Source organism: Oncorhynchus nerka, linkage group LG16 (genome assembly GCF_034236695.1).
Source record: "Oncorhynchus nerka isolate Pitt River linkage group LG16, Oner_Uvic_2.0, whole genome shotgun sequence".
Lineage (NCBI taxonomy): Eukaryota > Metazoa > Chordata > Actinopteri > Salmoniformes > Salmonidae > Oncorhynchus > Oncorhynchus nerka.
In genome coordinates, this window is record NC_088411.1 from 2,696,533 (window position 1) to 2,714,518 (window position 17,986).

General features: G+C 42.3%; 2 protein-coding genes across 8 annotated transcripts; one reads left to right on the plus strand and one right to left on the minus strand.

The window, feature by feature from the left end:
• Positions 1 to 727: 727 nt before the first annotated feature.
• On the minus strand, positions 728 to 8,854 carry LOC115143863 (DCN1-like protein 3). 6 transcript variants are annotated; one of them, XM_029684289.2, is made up of 4 exons: positions 8,623 to 8,854; positions 7,362 to 7,438; positions 6,274 to 6,853; positions 728 to 4,235 (listed from the first exon to the last, which is right to left on the minus strand). In XM_029684289.2, exons 3-4 carry the CDS (start codon positions 6,741 to 6,743, stop codon positions 3,692 to 3,694), a joined length of 1,014 nt encoding a protein of 337 aa, XP_029540149.1. In that variant the 5' UTR covers positions 6,744 to 6,853; positions 7,362 to 7,438; positions 8,623 to 8,854; the 3' UTR covers positions 728 to 3,691. The 6 variants fall into 6 exon arrangements, with proteins under 6 accessions (XP_029540149.1, XP_029540147.1, XP_029540144.1 ...); XM_029684287.2 differs by having other exon boundaries at positions 7,362 to 7,526; XM_029684284.2 differs by having other exon boundaries at positions 7,362 to 7,526; positions 8,530 to 8,854.
• Positions 7,779 to 17,514, plus strand: lyrm1 (LYR motif containing 1). Of its 2 annotated transcripts, none has more exons than XM_029684291.2 (5): positions 7,779 to 7,845; positions 10,197 to 10,354; positions 16,752 to 16,812; positions 16,911 to 16,942; positions 17,050 to 17,514. In XM_029684291.2, the coding sequence occupies exons 2-5, from the start codon at positions 10,202 to 10,204 to the stop codon at positions 17,164 to 17,166; spliced, it is 363 nt and encodes a 120-aa protein (XP_029540151.1). In that variant the 5' UTR covers positions 7,779 to 7,845; positions 10,197 to 10,201; the 3' UTR covers positions 17,167 to 17,514. The 2 variants fall into 2 exon arrangements, with proteins under 2 accessions (XP_029540151.1, XP_029540150.1); XM_029684290.2 differs by lacking the exon at positions 7,779 to 7,845 and adding an exon at positions 9,106 to 9,207.
• The last annotated feature ends 472 nt before the right edge of the window (positions 17,515 to 17,986 follow it).

A 17,986-nucleotide genomic window follows, 5' to 3' on the forward strand; every position in this document is an offset into this window, starting at 1 on the left:
ATAGATATTCAGTTGTATTTCTAGCAAATCGACGCTAGCTAACTGACGTTGCTGGCTGCACGAGAACCACTGGACGCTGTAGCTGTGTGGCTAAACTAGCCAGCTACACTAACGAATGGCTAGGCTTCTTATCATTTTCCATTAACTTGCTGTTTTTAGACTAAAGATACATTTTCGTTTTATGTTTAAATACTCACAATCCATATCATCTCTATTCACGGGTATTATAGCGCAGTTTATCGATATCCAGATTAAGTCCGATTCGCATGTGTCCTGTGTGTTGGTAACAGCTGATGCTAGTTACCAGGAGAAACATCCACCAATAGCGAAAGCCCCTTTGTGTTGGACACACCCATGAGGAAGAGCACCATGTTGTGTGTACACTGCCAGTCTAAACAGCCCAGCCCTACAACAGCGGGGAAGTATACTTTGCCTACCCTTACTAACTATAATAAATTCTATTCTGGCCATATCAGAGCTAAAAAAAAATGTAATACATTTCTCAATAAAATGACCTGTCTAATTTAAACAGCTAATATTTAGCTTGAAAAGTAAGAACCTGGGCAGGGAGCAGCCTGGGACATAGAAAACAGAAGGTTTGTATGATTAGATGCCCAGTTGTGTCCAAATGTCCTCAAAAGCCATACTGCAACCCTGAATCAGAGCGGGAAAATGACACCACAAAAACATAATTAAACTCCCCAAATGCATTTTGTGGACGACTGTCAAAAGTTGAACACTGTTTTATTTATTATAAATCAATGCATTTTATATAAAAAGGGCAAAGGGATCTGAAATGAAAACATTGTAAATGTAAACCTCACAAGAAGGGCACCACCTGACCTAGTTACAGATACTCAATGAGCCAATACACCTGGTTAACAATCCACTGTCACCAAAAGGCCTGGGCTATGTCCAAGTTCATTCAACAGTTGTGAATGGTTTAGAACCGAGTGCTGCAGACATAAATGAATGAGAGCATTACAAGCATGGCGACTAGGAGGACTATTGTGTTTTGTGCACTTAACACAACGGTCACTAGCAGCCAACACACATTCTTGACATGTTCACAAAACTAGAGTGAATAGCTGTCCAATGGTATAAGATTGTTGAGAACTTGGAAAGGTAAACGAGACAAAAGCTTTGTGTAACGCCCCAGTCCTGAATGTAGCCCAGGTACAGCCACCTTCTGTTTGCACAAGACAAGGGCCAACCCATAACACCTACCTACCCCAGGGTGTTCACAGCTCTGAAAGAACTAGATGTGAAAGCTATAGGCATAAGTCCACAGGCCAAAACCATATCGCTTAGATGCGTCCAGTCATTTGGGATCTATGAACACGAAAAGGGACTGGGGCTAGGGACCAACATGGAACCAAGCCCTGGTTGTTAGTTCGAATAAGCTAAGACACTGTTGCAGTCTAGAGCACTCAAAGAGCAGAAGAGAGCATAAAAGAGTGGGATCGTTTTCGAAGAAATCAACTTGACATTTGAAAGGACTTATTGGTACAGAAAGTTCAGATCTTTACTTATTCCACATTTTGTTACATTACAGCCTTATTCTAAATTTAATTCAATTGTCCCCCCCCCAATCTACACACAATACCCCAAAATGACAAGGCAAAACCAGAAATGTTTGCTAATTCATAAAAATAAAACTTAAGTATAAAATGTACATAAGTATTCAGACCCTTTACTCTACTTTGTTAGAGCACCTTCACTGCAGATCCTCTCATGCTCTGTCAGGTTGGATGGGAGTGTTGCCGCACACAGCTATTTTCAGGTCTCTCCAGAGATGTTCGATCGGTTTCAAGTCCAGCTCTGGCTGGGCCACTCAAGGACATTCAGAGCCTTGTCCCAGCGCAACTCCTGCATTGTCGTAGTTGTGTGCTTATGGTCATTGTCCTGTTGGAAGGTGAACCTTCAGCACAATCTGAGGTTCCGAGCGCTCTGGAGCAGGTTTTCATCAAGGATCCCTCTGTACTTTGCTCTGTTCATATTTCCCTTGATCCTAACCTGGCAGTCCCTGCGATGGTGCCAGGTTTCCTCCAGACCTGACTCTTGGCATTCAGAGAATCTTGTATCTCATGGTCAGACTCCTTTAAGCACCTTTTGGCAAACTGCAAGCGGGCTGTCATGTGCCTTTTACCAAGGAGTGGCTTCTGTCTGGCCACTCTACCATAAAGGCCTGATTGGTGGAGTGCTGCAGAGATGGAAGAACCTTCCAGAAGGACAACCATCTCCACAGAGGAACTCTGGAGCTCCGTCAGAGTGACCATCGGGTTCTTGGTCACTTCCCTGATCAAGGCCCTTTTCCCGATTGCTCAGTTTGGCCGAGCGGCCAGCAGTAGGAAGAGGCTTGGTGGTTCCAAACTTCTTCCATTTAAGAATGGAGGAGGCCACTGTGTTCTTGGGGACCTTCAATGCAGGATACATTTTTTGGTACCCTTCCCCAGATCTGTGACACAGATCTTGACACAAACCTGTCTCTGGGCTCTATGGAAAATTCCTTCGACCTCATGGCTTGGTTTTTGCTCTGACATGCACTGTCAACTGTGGGACGTTACATAGACAGGTGTGTGCCTTTCCAAATCATGTCCAAGCAATTGAATTTACCACAGGTGGACTCCAATCAAGTTGTAGAAACATCTCAAAGATGATCAATGGAACAGGATGCACCTGAGCTCAATTTCGAGTCTCATAGCAAAGGGTCTGAATACTTATGTAAATAAGGCATTTGTTTATTTGTAATCAAATTGCTAAAATTTCTACTACCTTTTTCGCTTTGTCATTATGAGGAAATAAATTAACTTAATTCATTTTAGAATAAGGCAAAATGTAACAAAATGTGGAAAAAGTGATGGGGTCTGAATACTTTCCGAATGCACTAAACACTTTAATTTAGATAAATAAAATAAAAATTCTAGGAAGAAATTGGTATTGTCACTGTCAAATAAATGTTTACTTTAGGACATTACTCAGTCTTAGGACATTATGCACGCTTGAGTACGACCACATCTTTGAACAAATCATGGTTGGCCATCACAACTACAGGCAATAGATAGGCCAAGAATAACCCTTTAAATAGTCCACATTTCAAAACACAAGCCAATTCATCCACACTCAAATATTGTTCCAAAATAAAAACATTATTTAAAATCAAGTTGATTTCACTGACCCCAAAAGGTAAAGCTCAGGCTCTGGTAATAAGGTGTTATTTGCAGACAACTAGATGTCCCTTAATGTAATATGAGAATTTAATAGGCCTGCGTCTTTGGGTGAGAGGTCAAATCACCAGTGTTTCCAGGTCAATGTAAGCTGTAAAAATATGAGACTTGGGGTATGGCTTTCTGGCACCTGGCTTTTAAAGCAACCTTATATACTGAGCTTGTTTTGTGAGTTTAGGGAGGGTGGGGAAAGATTCAAATGGACCACAAGTCCAAATTACCTAAAACACATATTAAAGAAAAATAAAACAAATAACTTAAATAGAAGTGCTAAAACAATAGTTATTTGAGCCCTTTCATTAACCAGAAATAAAGCAGGGTGGAAGCGAATCCCAGCCCACCCCAACAGAAAAGGAGAGAGAGGAATAACAGTAATACCAATTTGTCATCCAATGATTCACAGATGTACAGTTCACTTAGGTCAGACTCCGCCCACCCCAACCTCCCTTCCCAGAATTCTATAGTCATTGCCCCCCCCAGGTCTGTGAGCCCCGTCCACCCTCTGCAAGTCTGTCTGTACTGGAGGGAGAGCTCTCATCTGTCTCAGTGCATCCCCTGTCCTCCTCCTCTGCCCTCTTTAACTGCTCTTCTTTTCTCCTGCGCTCCATCTCCCACTCTACAAAGGTGTCAAAGAGGCTTGGCCAGGCCTCGTCCTCGCTGTAGTTGCTTAGGTCCGGCCCGATGGCCTGCGTGAAGTTGAGGAACATGTTCCAGGTGTCCCGCGAGATGCCCCGCACACCTGACGGGTTCTCGCCCAGGAACTCCAGCCAGTGCTCGAGGATGGCTGGCGTGTCCTGCGTGAAGACCAAGCGCCACAGCGCAATGGCAATGTCACGCTGCAGCGAGCGCTGGCCTTCATCAGCGTCCAGGCCGAACTGGAAGGTGAAGCGGTACAGCTCCTTGAAGTTCTCCTCGCCCTGCGCCTCCAGCAGCATGAAGGGGAACCGGGAGCAGATGCCCTCGAGACTGTCTGCCTTGATCGCCCTGCATCCGTCTACAAACTCCTTCCTATAGACAGGTGGAGGAAAACAGGGCTGCGTTATAGACCACAACACAAGGTTATTATAAAAAAGAAAATTAATCATGAAAAAACTATTTAGACAACTTAAATAAAAATAATTAACAACACTGAAACTATAATTGACTTAAAATAAATAAAATCATCATGAATTGTTCAGTTTTATTGTAAACTTTTTGTTTAGTTTTATTGTAAACTTTGGCAAAAAAATCTAACAGGGTTTTCAAGAGATTCAAGCTACAGAATCTGGCTGGTAAATGCTGCCAGAAGATGGTGTTGTTTCAAATAGGTCTACTTAGTGCGTCACTATCACTTGCTAACAGGGTGGGAAAAAATGTAGCTAACTTGATTCTTCTTACATGTACTACCAAAGTTAAAAAGCATTGGATTGGTGTAAGCATGGGGAGAGTTTGCTTCCACCATATGTTTTTGCACCAGTCTTGGCGCTATTCCTTTTGAATCCAAGTCACATTGAGATTTACTTTATAATTTCAACCTAACCGATCACCTTTAATATTACTGCCTTCTCTGTGGTATTTGTATTTATTAAAGATCCCAATTAGCTGCTGCCTTTCCTGGGGTCTAGCAACATAAAGGCAGTTATATACCCTCAGGCCACTACCCTACTACCACATATCTAGAATACAAAATCCATGTGTACGTGTGTGTAGAGTGTGTGTCTTATCAGGTGTATGCGTGTGTGTCGGTCTCTTCACAGTCCTCGCTGTTCTATAAGGAGTATTTTTTATCCGTTTATCCTAATTTCCTACTGCTTGCATCAGTTACCTGATGTGGAAGAGAGTTCCATGAAGCCATGGCACTATGTGGTAACGTTCTAAAAAACACAATAACAAACAACTCTGACAAATGGTTCCGAGCCTCCACACATGATTTCTATCCAACACTAAAACTATAACTGCAACTAAATAATATAAAACACTAAATATAAATATTTTTGTGAAATAGAACTAGCAAATCAGGTCTGAAAACTAACAAACTAAATTTAATAGAAATAAAACTAATATAAACAAAACTTTAACCTTGCTGCAACATAATGTCAACCTTTGAACCAGGCAATAAGCCTTAAATAAGCCTTGTGGAGAAAAACCTGTCCGTGACAACCTGGGGCAATTTCAAGCCAATAAGTTCAGTTGAGAAACTCTTACCATCAAACTGATAAAACATCACCTAGGCCTCAACATAAACAAGTCAGGAAAAGTAAGCAAGGAAATAACTGTGCCGTCTTGGTCTCTCAACTCTGTCAGTATCATAACGTGTAGCAGGCCCAGACACTTTACAGCACAGGGAGAGAAAGGGCAAGATGCCCCTGAGATAAACTTGACCACATCCTGTCACCCTGCCATATTGTGCTTCTGTCGCTTCAGCACATGACACCCTGGCCAGATATGTCCTCTGATATGCCGTTTTTCCCCCACCCCATTTTATACTGCAGACATTAAATCAGACCTGGTCTGAACAGCAAAGCAACAGTAAAACTTTCAAAGTTTAGGTAGCTCAGATGGGAACATTTTGTTTTATGTAAAATGATCGTGATAGGTCAAATTTTCAGACTAGGTACAACATTACATGACAATTGATGAGACAAAATCATCTGAGGAATAGACCATCAGAAAGACACACTGTCCACTCCATACTCATCTCAGCCACTTATTACAGAGTGCAGTGTCAGCGCCAGAGACTGATTCTATTTGTGCCCCCTACCTGTCAACTATAAAGTGTGAGCTACAGAGCTGCTGAAACGAGTGGGGTGGCCAGCCAGAACAATGTTAATTGAAACACTGCACAGTAACAGGAAACTAGCCAAAAACAGACAGTGCATGGCAGCCGTAGACATTTTTGAATTTGATCAGAGTTTAGCATCAGACATTATGAGCTAATATGGTCTCTTTTGGACCAATACTTGACTCGAAGAATCTTCTCAGAAGATATTCTCTGAATATCAGCAACAACACATTGATGTAGCGTTTTCTTTGTCTTATGCCTACCCCTTCACAACCCATCTTTCACCTTGTAAACTTGCACATGGTGGCAGCCTGAAACTTCCAAGCGAGGACCAGCACACGGAACTCGGCGGGGTCCACGTACAGGTCGTTGCAGAACCTCTCCATGCCCTCCTCCAAGATAGACTCCTCTTGCGGGTCCTTGTAGCAGCAGAAAAGCTCCTCGATGCGCAGCAAGGACGGCCCCTCCCTATCTGCCACCGAGTGCTCCTCATTCCTCAGGTCCCCCATCATGGCCGATGTGGGGATCATCGTGGCGTCCACGGTAACCTCCAAGGCATTCTTGGTGCCATTGAACATGAGCTCACTGGAGGCCTTGCTGCTCAGGGAGCTGGGCTCCTCCTTGTGTCCTCCTCCTCCACTGCCTCCCGTGCCCCCGCATTTCTTGTGGTGGGACTTGGACCCAGGCTCCTTGTCGCCACTCTTGCTCCCGAGCGAGGACGATGGGTTCTTACACTTGGTGACACACTGGCCCATGTCGCTCCCTTTGGTTCTCACGGTCTGTCCTCCCCTCCTTCAGGCCCTGCCTGCCCCACCTAGACGCCTCTGCTCTGGCCTGGTGAGACGTCTCAACATGCCCTTGGGCCCTGAGACAGAGGAGGAGTCCAACACAGTCACACAGAGTCAACAATAACAGTGACAATGAATCACTGGATCAACAAAGCTGCTAGTCACAAAGGGTCAAAAGCCACAACACTGAGGTGATAATTACTAGAGAAAACGACCACAGTTAGAAAAACATATGAAGATCATACAGTAGGCTACATCACCACTAACGAAGAAGGGTGGAGGGCCTGGCAGCTTTTTGAAGCCTGGCCCTGGTACCATAGAAGCTGGTACTGTACCATGGAGAGGAGGGTGGTCCAAATCAAACTGGAGGGCTGTTTTAACACTTATAGAGAGGAGCCTTATATAGCATGGATTATCATAGAAACAGACTAAAATACTTAACAACAAGATGTTTTTAACCATAGAAACCACAAGATAAAACAATTAGAGGTGGTCTGGCTCATACATACTACTAGCCTACACAATACCCTACCAGAGTAGTTCAGAGATAGAGCAAGAAAAGGGTTGGTGCTGATAAATACTTACAGACACTTCCTCAGAATGCATTGACCACTCTAGATGAAGGTGTCATCTTTTTCTGCTCCATTGTAGTGACCGCAATGCTGAATGACACACACCATCTTGTCACCATAAGCATAATGTCATACAGGGCTGTTGTTCTCCCACATGTAGATTCAGTTTGTTTACTTGCTGTGAATTTGTCATTTGAGATCGAGAAACAGTCAGTTACTACGTAGCAGGGTATTCCCACAGCAAACTATAGCAACAAATATGCCTAAACCTTCTCCTTTGTGAGAGCTTGTAATTATATACATTTGAAATATTCTGTGACTCATGAGAAATTCATGATAGCTTCCAGCTGTCTCAAGATTCATAAGCCACCTAGCAATAGTCATGATTTGATGATGAAACACTTAGCTACAAGAGAACCGCCCCTGATCACATTTAGCTATTGAAACTATTCATGAGGAATGGAACCTCCGATCTAGTTCCCCGTGGACATGTACAGGTAAAAGCTTGCAGTGCTTTCAATTATAGAATGGGGTGAACATTATGGCAAATGGAGATGATTGTTTTAGCTAGCTGAATAGGAACACATCTACCATTTCAATACTGAGGGGAATATCTAGTTAACATAGCCATCTACGTAACTAATTTAGTTAGCAACCCATTTATCAAAATAACACTGCCAGAAATAATCTAAACTAGCTAGTCTAGCTAACGTTAACTCATCTGAACGCGGCGTTGGCAAGTTGCGTCTTTTAGTTTGACCAACTAACAACATGCTGACCTAATCAACATGACTGTCTAACAACTTCAGTAGCTAAATTCCCTTGGCTTGCTATACTTCGCCATCATCATACCCTAACTAGTGGCTGTCTAACTAGCACGTCATCATGTAGCTAGAGCGCTAACTTTACAAATAACGTTATCTAGCTAGCATGCCAAAGCTAAACACTTGTTTAGATAGTGAACAACAAACGTACCTTTTAAAAAGAAATGATTGTCTAGAAAATCGCGTACATCACTCCAATAACATTAACTAGTAAAACAAAACGTTAGCTTGCTATCTTAGGACACGACACAAACAAACATCCCCACATAGCTAAAAAGATAGCCAGCTAACGTTAGCTAGTCAGCATCAAAAACAAAACCGAGCGTTTCAGTTGACTTTCGCCTGATAAGAACGCACCTGGTTTGCAAACAACCGCCATAAACGACTGACTTCTACTTTAAATTGACTGCTAAATCAAACAACTCAGATGAACCAGAACGAAAGGCTTACAGTTTCTTTGTGTTTCGCCCTTATGTGGACATTAAGGGAATATTCCCCGCATCACTTCCTCCCCGCAGAGCACCCCACCAGCGAGACGTCTAGAAAGCTATGATAACCACTGATCTACATGGATAAGGATGGGCTCCCCTGTTTAGATTTAGTTAAACCTTTTTTTGAAGTGGCTGGCAAAAATTCAAAAGAACAGGAATCAACATGACGTAATATTAGGTTAAATATTCTTCCACTTTTGGTTTGAACTTGAAGGGCTTTGAAAAGCGAATTACATTTGGACTTTTGAGCTCCCGAGTGGCGCAGCGGTCTCAGCCACTACATGTTTGTGATAGAGGCATCACTACAGACCCTGGTTCGATTCCAGGCTGTATCATAACCGGCCGTGATTGGGAGTCCCATAGGGCGGCGTACAATTGGCCCAGCGTCGTCCGGATTGGCCGTCATTGTAAATAAAGGTTAAATAAAAAATGAAATGGTTTCGTAGCGACTTTGCAACCCACTGATTGCTGCGAACATGTTAATAAAATACGTCATTGTAATCGTCATCTCTATGCGACATGTTGACTAAAAAGCGCACAGCAGGTAGGTCAAGTAATTCATAATACGACTATTCTGCAAATCAGCATTAGGAATTAATGTTATTGTAATGTTGACATACACCGTTAGATATTCCTGTCCTATATGTTCCAATTACATTAAAGATAAACATGCCACCATTAGCCAGGTATATTGGCTTGTCACCCTGCTAGCTCTTTTTTAAATGTAGAAAAACCAGTATACATACAAGAAGTATACAAATAGATAATGATAACATATGCTAGTGGGTACAACAAATGACATATTATACAAAAACCTTAAAATAAACACATATTGATTGTTTTAACACCTTTCTTAGAAGGATGTTGAATAGTCTGCTCAAATGTACTGCTCGAATTACTTCTAGAAAACACGGAAGTGTTTTTTTTATTAGTGAATTTATGAATATGACATTTTTCCATTAGCACAATTAGATTTATGAGATAAAATAGTTTTTCTTCATCCTTATTATGGTTAAGGAAACCCGAGCAGCACATTCTCCCATAAAAAAAGTCACCCTGCTTGCTCACATTTGCCAATGTTCATCAGCGTGATGCAGACCCCAGTGAGCTAATCAAAATTAAATATACTTATACACTTTTCTGAAAATCAGTTAATTTAATTATAGTGTACATACGATCAATGTCACCAGGGATGGTCTGTATGTGAAGGACTCTACTAAGCTGATAGCTATCTTGTCATTCTAGTCCCTGCTACAATGAAAACAAAACATTTCCGATGTTATATTACCACCTAGTGGTTTATTTAAACATGCGAGTACATGTATTATTTTCCCACACTTTCCAGCAGTAAACCTACGTCTGTTTCAGTAATAATTCAAAGCAGTTAACTCACATCCATATATATATATATATATATATATATGTTTTCACCTATCCAATGATGTTTGATCAGTGGTTATATCATTTCTAACAGGGTCCCAGTCTGACTCCCTGCATATATTCTTCATATTCCCTGCTTTGTATTGTTTTTAGACCAAATGACATCTGCCACACGTAATCAGGTCCTGTCACTGTATATGAGGGTATTTCGGATCGCCCGGGGCTGGCAGTCCACAGTCCCACAAGAGACTGAGAGCGAGAGACAGTACATTGTCCAGGAGGCCCAGACCCTCTTCAGACAGAACCAACAGGTACATATAGTAGGGATGGACATTTGAAATGATTTGAATGTTCGCATATATCTTTTTTCAAGTACTCGGAATGGAAAAAGCATTTTTGGAGAACGACCAATAATTGTCCAAGACCATATATCAGGCTATATATCAGATATAGGCCTTTTCTAGTCCATCCCCTTCTATCGGCAATGCCGATAGTCCCTTTACATAGCAAAACTGCTGCTATGCCAGCCACCTCTGGTGGAATGTCTAGCTGGGAAAATCAGCAGTAGTAGTAAGCTTGCTCATTCTCCAACAGAAAGGTGCACTGTTGAGAAATTGATGAATTGAGACAGTGACCAAAATCAAACTCCTGTTGCAAATATTAGTTTAGTTAATTCACTAACAATAAGTCTTGTGTCGACGTGCCCGGACATGCATGCATTAAGCAAGCTAGCTAGCTAAGCAGATAAATATGACTTGCAGTGGTGGAAAAAGTACCCAATTGTCATACTTGAGTAAAAGTAATGATACTTTTATAGAAAATGACTCAAGTAAAAGTGAAAGTCACCCAGTAAAATACTACTTCAGTAAAAGTCTAAAAGTATTTGTTTTTAAATGTACTTGAGTATCAAAGTAAATGGTATTGCTAAAACATACGTAAGTATCAAAAGTAAAAGTATAAATAATTTCAATTTTCTTGTTTTTTAAATTCATGGATAGCCAGGGGCACACTCCAACACTCAGACATAATTGACAAAACTTTATTTGTCACATGTGTAGACTTTAGCGTGAAATGCTTACTTACAAGCCTTTAACCAACAATGCATTTCAAGAAGATTTAAGAAAATAATCTCAGCAAAAAAAGTCCTCTCACTGTTAACTGCGTTTATTTTCAGCAAAGTTAACATGTGTAAATATTTGTATGAACATAACAAGTTTCAACAACTGAGACATAAACTGAACAAGTTCCACAGACATGTGACTAACAGAAATTGAGTAATGTGTCCCTGAACAAAGTCAATATCTGGTGTGGCCCCAGCTGCATTAAGAACTGCAGTGCATCTCCTCCTCATGGACTGCACCAGATTTGCCAGTTCTTGCTGTGAGATGTTACCCCACTCTTCCACCAAGGCACCTGCAAGTTCCCGGACATTTCTGGGGGGAATGGCCCTAGCCCTCACCCTCCAATCCAACAGGTCCCAGACGTGCTCAATGGGATTGAGATCCAGGGCTCTTCTCTGGTCATGGCAGAAAACTGACACTCCTGTCTTGCAGGAAATCACGCACAGAACGTGCAGTATGGCTGGTGGCATTGTCGTACTGGAGGGTCATGTCAGGATGAGCCTGCAGGAAGGGTACCACATGAGGGAGGAGGATGTCTTCCCTGTAAGGCACAGCGTTGAGATTGTCTGAAATGACAGACAAGCTCAGTCCGGTAATGCTGTGACACACCGCCCCAGACCATGACGGACCCTCCACCTCCAAATCGATCCCGCTCCAGAGTACAGGCCTCGGTGTAATGCTCATTCCTTCCACGGTAAACGTGAATCTGACAATCACCCCTGGTGAGACAAAACTGCGACTCGTCAGAGAAGAGCACTTTTTGCCAGTCCTGTCTGGTTCAATGACGGTGGGTTTGTGCCCATGGGCGACGTTGTTGCCTGTGATGTCTGGTGAGGACCTGCCAACAGGCCTACAAGCCCTCAGTTCAGCCTCTCTCAGCCTATTGCGGACAGTCTGAGCACTGATGGAGGGATTGTGCGTTCCTGGTGTAACTCGGGCAGTTATTGCTGCCATCCTGTACGTGGCCTGCAGGTGTGATGTTCGGATGTACCGACCCTATGCAGGTGGTGTTACACTCGGTATGCCACTGCGAGGATGATTAGCTGTCTGTCCTGTCTCCCTGTAGCGCTGTCTTAGTTGTCTCACAGTACGGACATTGCAACTTATTGCCCTGGCCACATCTGCAGCACTCATGCCTCCTTGCAGCATGCCTAAGGCACGTTCACGCAGATGAGCAGGGATCCTGGGCATCTTTCTTTTGGTGTTTTTTAGAGTCAGTAGAAAGGCCTCTTTAGTGTCCTAAGTTTTCATAACTGTGACCTTAATTGCCCGTCTGTAAGCTGTTAATGTCTTAACGACCGTTCCACAGGTGCATGTTCATTATTTGTTTATGGTTCATTGAACAAGCATGTGAAACAGTGTTTATACTCTTTCCCATGAAGACCTGTGAAGTTATTTGGATTTTTACAAATTCTTTGAAAGACAGGGTCCTGAAAAGGGGATGTTTCTTTTTGCTGAGTTTATTTACCAATTAGACTAAAATAAAAAGTAACAATAACGAGACTATATACAGGGGGCATCGGTACTGAGTCAGGGTGTGGGGGTACAGGTTAGTTGAGGTCATTTGTACGTGTATGTGGGGGTGAAGTGACTATGCATAGATAATAAACAGCGAGTAGCAGCAATGTACAAAAGGATGGGGGGGTGTCAATGTAAATTGTCTGGTGGCGATTTTATTAATTGTTCAGCAGTCTTATGGCTTGTGGGTAGAAGCTGTTGAGGAGCCTTTTGGTTCTAGACTTGGAGCTCCGGTACCGCTTGCCGTGCGATAGCAGAGAAAACAGTCTATAACTTGGGTGACTGGAGTCTCTGACACCATAAACTATCAAAATGAAGTTGCACACTCCATGTATAAACTCCATGTACTTATTGGGTATTTACCACTGTTTGGGCATCACTATGCCTTCCTCAGGGTAATGTCATGAATACTTGACCCAGGTTATGTAGACAAACAGTGCAATTAGTGCAACCAATGACAATAGTGAGGAGTGTGTCATAATGATTAAGTTCATTCAAATTAATTAATGAAACTGTTAAAAAATAGTATATGGCATATTAAATCTACTACGCTATTGTTATCATATAGAAACATAATGGAATATTTTACAACATATTTGCATTAACATACATTGTTTCATTCAATTTCACATAATTTTCTATTTCATTTCATATTTGTTACATGTAATCTTTTGGTTAAACCTTAATGTTTAAGGAGCATCATCAAACAGGGGGAACATATTAGGTGTACGCTAATAAGCTGTTGAAAGAATATATCAATATATAAGACTTGTTCATAAAGGAAAAATGTTGTTCATAAGAAGGGCCTGAGATCAAAGTCCCCGCCTATTTTATACAGGCCCTGGATGGCAGGAAGCTTGGCCCCAGTGATGTACTGAGCCGTTCGCACTACCCTCTGTAGCGCCTTACGGTCAGATGCCGAGCAATTGCCATACCAGGCGGTGATGCACCGGTCAGGATGCTCTCGATGGTGCAGCTGTAGAACCTTTTGAGGATCTGGGGACCCATGCCAAATCTTTTCAGTCTCCTGAGGGGGAAAAGGTTTTGTCGTGCCCTCTTCACAACTGTTTTGGTATGTTTGAACCATGATAGTTTGTTGGTGATGTGGACACCAAGGAACGTGAAACTCTCAACCCGCTCCACTACAGCACTGTCGATGTTAATGGGGGCCTGTTCAGCCCTCCTTTTCCTTGAGTCCATGATCAGCTCCTTTGTCTTGCTCACATTGAGGCAGAGGTTGTTGTCCTGGCACCACACTGCCAGTTCTCTGACCTCCTCCTTATAGGATGTCTCATCGTTGTCGGTGATCAGGCCTACCACTGTTGTGTCGTCAGAACTTAATGATGGTGTTGGAGTCGTGTTTGGCCATGCAGTCGTGGGTGAACAGGGAATACAGGAGGGGACTAAGTAAAAACCCCTGAGGGGTCCCAGTGTTAAGGATCAGCGTGGCAAGCATGACGTGTTGTTGCCTACTCTTTCCACCTTGGGGTGGCCCGTCAGGAAGTCCAGGATCCAGTTGCAGAGGGTGGTGTTTAGTCCCAGAGTCATTAGCTTAGTGATAAGCTTCGTGGGCACTATGGTGTTGAATGCTGAGCTGTAGTCAATTAACAGCATTCTCACATAGGTGTTCCATTTGTCCAGGTGAGAAAGGGCAGTGTGGAGTGCGATTGAGATTGCGTCATCTGTGGCTCTGTCAGGGCTGTTTGCCAATTGGAGTGGGTCTAGGGTGTCCGGGAGGATGCTGTTGATGTAAGCCATGACCGGCCTTTCAAAGCACTTCATGACTACTGACATGAGTGCCACTGGGCGGTAATCATTTAGGCAGGTTGCCTTCGCTTCCTAGGGCACAGGCACTATGGTGGTCTGCTTGAAACATGTAGGTATTACAGACTCGATCAGGGAGAGGTTGAAAATGTCAGAGAAGACACTTGACAGTTGGCCCGCGCATGCTTTGAGAACATGTCCTGGTAATCCATCTGGCCCAGCGGCTTTGTGAATGTTGACCTGTTTTAAAGTTTTTGTTCACATCGACTACTGAGAGCATTATCACACAGTCATCCAGAACAGCATGTGTGTTCAGTGAGTCTGCCAGATCAGAGGCAGTAGGGATGACCAGGGATGTTCTCTTGATAAGTGTGTGAATGGACCATTTTCCTGTCCTGCTATGCATTCAAAATGTAATGAGTACTTTTGGGTGTCAGGGAAAATATATGGAGTAAAAAGTACATTCTTTTCTTTAGGAAAAATTTGTCAAAGTAAAAGTTGTCAAAAATATTAAAGTAAAGTACAGATACCCCCAAAAACGTATTAAGTTGTACATTAAAGTATTTTTACTTAAGTACTTTACACCACTGGTGACCTGTTAGCAAAGATTACGATAACTAACCCTTTTATCTGTAGTGTCAGCTAGCTAGCTATATTGGCTACTGTGCTAGCTAGCTGGCTAGATAAACATTGTGCTAAGATAACGTTAGCTGGTTATCATTTTGAACATGCTCCATTTTCGGCAACAAGCCATCTGACTTGCGGTGTAACTTTAGCTATTTACTGGTGTGTTTATCTGGCCAGCCGCAATCATATCCGTAAATTGACAGTATTGTCGTAATAGGGAAATGAAGGGATTTTTAAAATGCCTAAATAAAGGTTGACAATAGGTTTAGATACCTAAGAATATTCCTGCATATTTATAGACCAAAAAATATGTAGATCAGCGCGTCCACAGTTTTTATGTGAGTGAAGTCATACGTATAAAAAAAATCACAACCGCTGTGATGGAAACAGGAAGTTACGGTACAGTTTTGTAAATGCCGACAGATTATTTGTTAATTTGAAATGGTTATTTTTGCGTTGGTAAAATGCGTTATGCAAGAAATGGCAGTGGAAAGGCCAAATATTGATATATGACTTGGAGTCACGTGATGATATGGTGTGTGGCCCTCCCACTATGACTCGGGAACCATGCAGTTTATTGGGCTACAGATGAAAAAAAATAAGTATACTGAACAAAAATATCAATGCAACAATTTCAACGATGCAACAATTTCAACGAGTTACAGTTCATATTTGAAATCAGTCAATTTAAATGGACTTCACAGAAGTTGCAGGGACGCAACCATGGGTCTGAGAGGATATAGGCCCACCCACGGGGGAGCCAGGCCCAGCCAATCAGAATGACTTTTCCCCACAAAAGAGCTTTATTACAGCCAGAAATACTCCTCAGTTTCATCAGCTGTCCGGGTTGCTAGTCTCAGACTATCCAACAGGTGAAGAAGTCGGATGTGGAAGTCCTGGGCTGGCGTTGTTACACGTGGTCTGCAGTTGTGAGGCCGGTTGGACGTACTACCAAATTCTCTAAAACGACATTGTAGAGTTGGCTTATGGTAGAGAAATTAACATAAAATTCTCTGGCAACAGCTCTGGTGGACATTCCTCCAGTCAGGATGCCAATTGCATGCTCCCTCAAAACAAACTTGAGACATCTGTGGCATTGTGTTGTGTGTCAAAACTGCACATTTTAGTGGCCTTTTATTGTCCCCAGCACAAGGTGCACTTGTGCAATGATCATGCCTTTTAATCAGCTTCTTTCTATGCCACAACTGTCACGTGGATGGATTATCTTAGCAAAGGAGAAATGCTCATTAACAGGGATGTAAACAAATTTGTGAGAGAAATAAGCCTTTTGTGTGTGTGGAGGGAACGGTTAGAACGCAATTGAGTGATTGAGACACAGAGGGGAAAGTGAATTTAGGGAGATGAACGGTGTGATGCTTGGCTTGGTTTCTTTTTTGTTGTGCCCCGCAAATGCACATGTACAAATTGAACACTAGAGTCGAAGCAAATTCACTTTGTCTTCAAGACAAAATGTAACTTGCCGGTTCAGGTAGCCACAAAGCTCATTCCACCAAATAATTTTACAATATTTGAAAAAAAAATGTGATCTTTGGTTAAAGATCGAGATTTGACGGCCATTCGAGTACTCTATTATTCATGCCTATCCCTAAAAGATGGCCCTAAAGGTTGTCTGGTGTAGCTCAAATTCTTCTTTATCTGTTCTGTGTATCCCCTTTAGCTGACAGATCATACATCAATAAAGAAGTGCATAGACGAATGTGAGGCAAGGATAGGAATTGGTAAGTGTCAACGACAGCCTGGTTGACGTTTTTAATGATTTAATTTAGCAATGTATCAGGTGTGAGAATGTGACATTTTTCTCCACTCTAATTTGCAGGTCTTCATTACAGGAATCCCTATCCAAGACCTGTAAGTGACAGACATCTAAACCAGAACAAATGTTTCTCTTTCAGGAACTATTGTGTCATTTCACTATTGTCTAATGTAATGGTTTTATTTTGGTTCTTTAATTGCAGCTCTACCTGCCTGTAATGGGACTGGCAACCCAGAAAGGCAGGAAGCTGAAAGCACAGCAACGCATGAGGAAGCAGGCCAAGCCGGTTTACTTACAGTCACATGACGAAGACAATTGAGACTAGATTAACTCATGTTGCCAAGGACAGGAAGACCGTCACTGGCTGATCTCAGGAGGAGTTGAGTTCATATGACCACTCAGCTGTAGATGACAAAAGTAATTTATATCCAATGTTCATCACGCACATCAATGTTCATCAAGCAAATTTCAAGTCGCACTGCAGGATCCAATCCATCGTGTCTGTGCAACAGTATACATTACCGAGTATATGTATGCATGCATTTCCTGACAAAAGCTGTTATGTAAATGTCAGTCTTGTCTGTCCCGTAAGATAGTCAGCCAAAAAGATGTATGATATTGTTTTGACTATTTATTCTTTCAATAAATTGAGTTTTGATAAATGCCACTCCTCTGCATTCATGCTTTCAATAAATAAATAAAAAGACAGATGAAATCTGTCAGGTAGAAAAATACTTAGATTCCTCAGTACTTTTCCGATACTTTTTAGTCAGTAGTTCTGAAAGTAGCGCTCACGAGCCAAAAGTGGTCCCGAAAATGTTGTCCTTCACCATCACATCATTGTTCTCTAGCCTCTGTAGCATGCATAAAGAGAATAAAATAAAACTCTGTAGTGTTCATGAGCTGTGCACATGCATGGCTTCACCCCACAACCTCATTGGACAATGCAGTGCCAATCGGACCTTGCGTCCCACTTTAACCTTGCAAGCTCATTGGGCATCATTCCACCTGCAAATCAACATTGTCTGTCATGCTTGGTTCTGGCTAATTCCCTTTGTTGTACAGACTGGTAGAGCAATCAAGCGATTGTGATAATGTAATTTATACAATGGAAAAGTTATAACCTACTTACTGTATGT

Bases quoted from the DNA above. Each gene is read 5' to 3' on its own strand.
- LOC115143863 (XM_029684289.2), bottom strand. From the start codon at position 6,743: ATGGGCCAGTGTGTCACCAAGTGTAAGAACCCATCGTCCTCGCTCGGG. The intron at 4,236-6,273 runs GTGAAAGATGGG...ACCTGTCTATAG, and splicing joins ACCATGTGCAAGTTTACAAG to GAAGGAGTTTGTAGACGGAT.
- lyrm1 (XM_029684290.2), top strand. From the start codon at position 9,183: ATGTTGACTAAAAAGCGCACAGCAG. The intron at 9,208-10,196 runs GTAGGTCAAGTA...TATTGTTTTTAG, and splicing joins GACTAAAAAGCGCACAGCAG to ACCAAATGACATCTGCCACA. The intron at 16,813-16,910 runs GTAAGTGTCAAC...TCTAATTTGCAG, and splicing joins TGAGGCAAGGATAGGAATTG to GTCTTCATTACAGGAATCCC.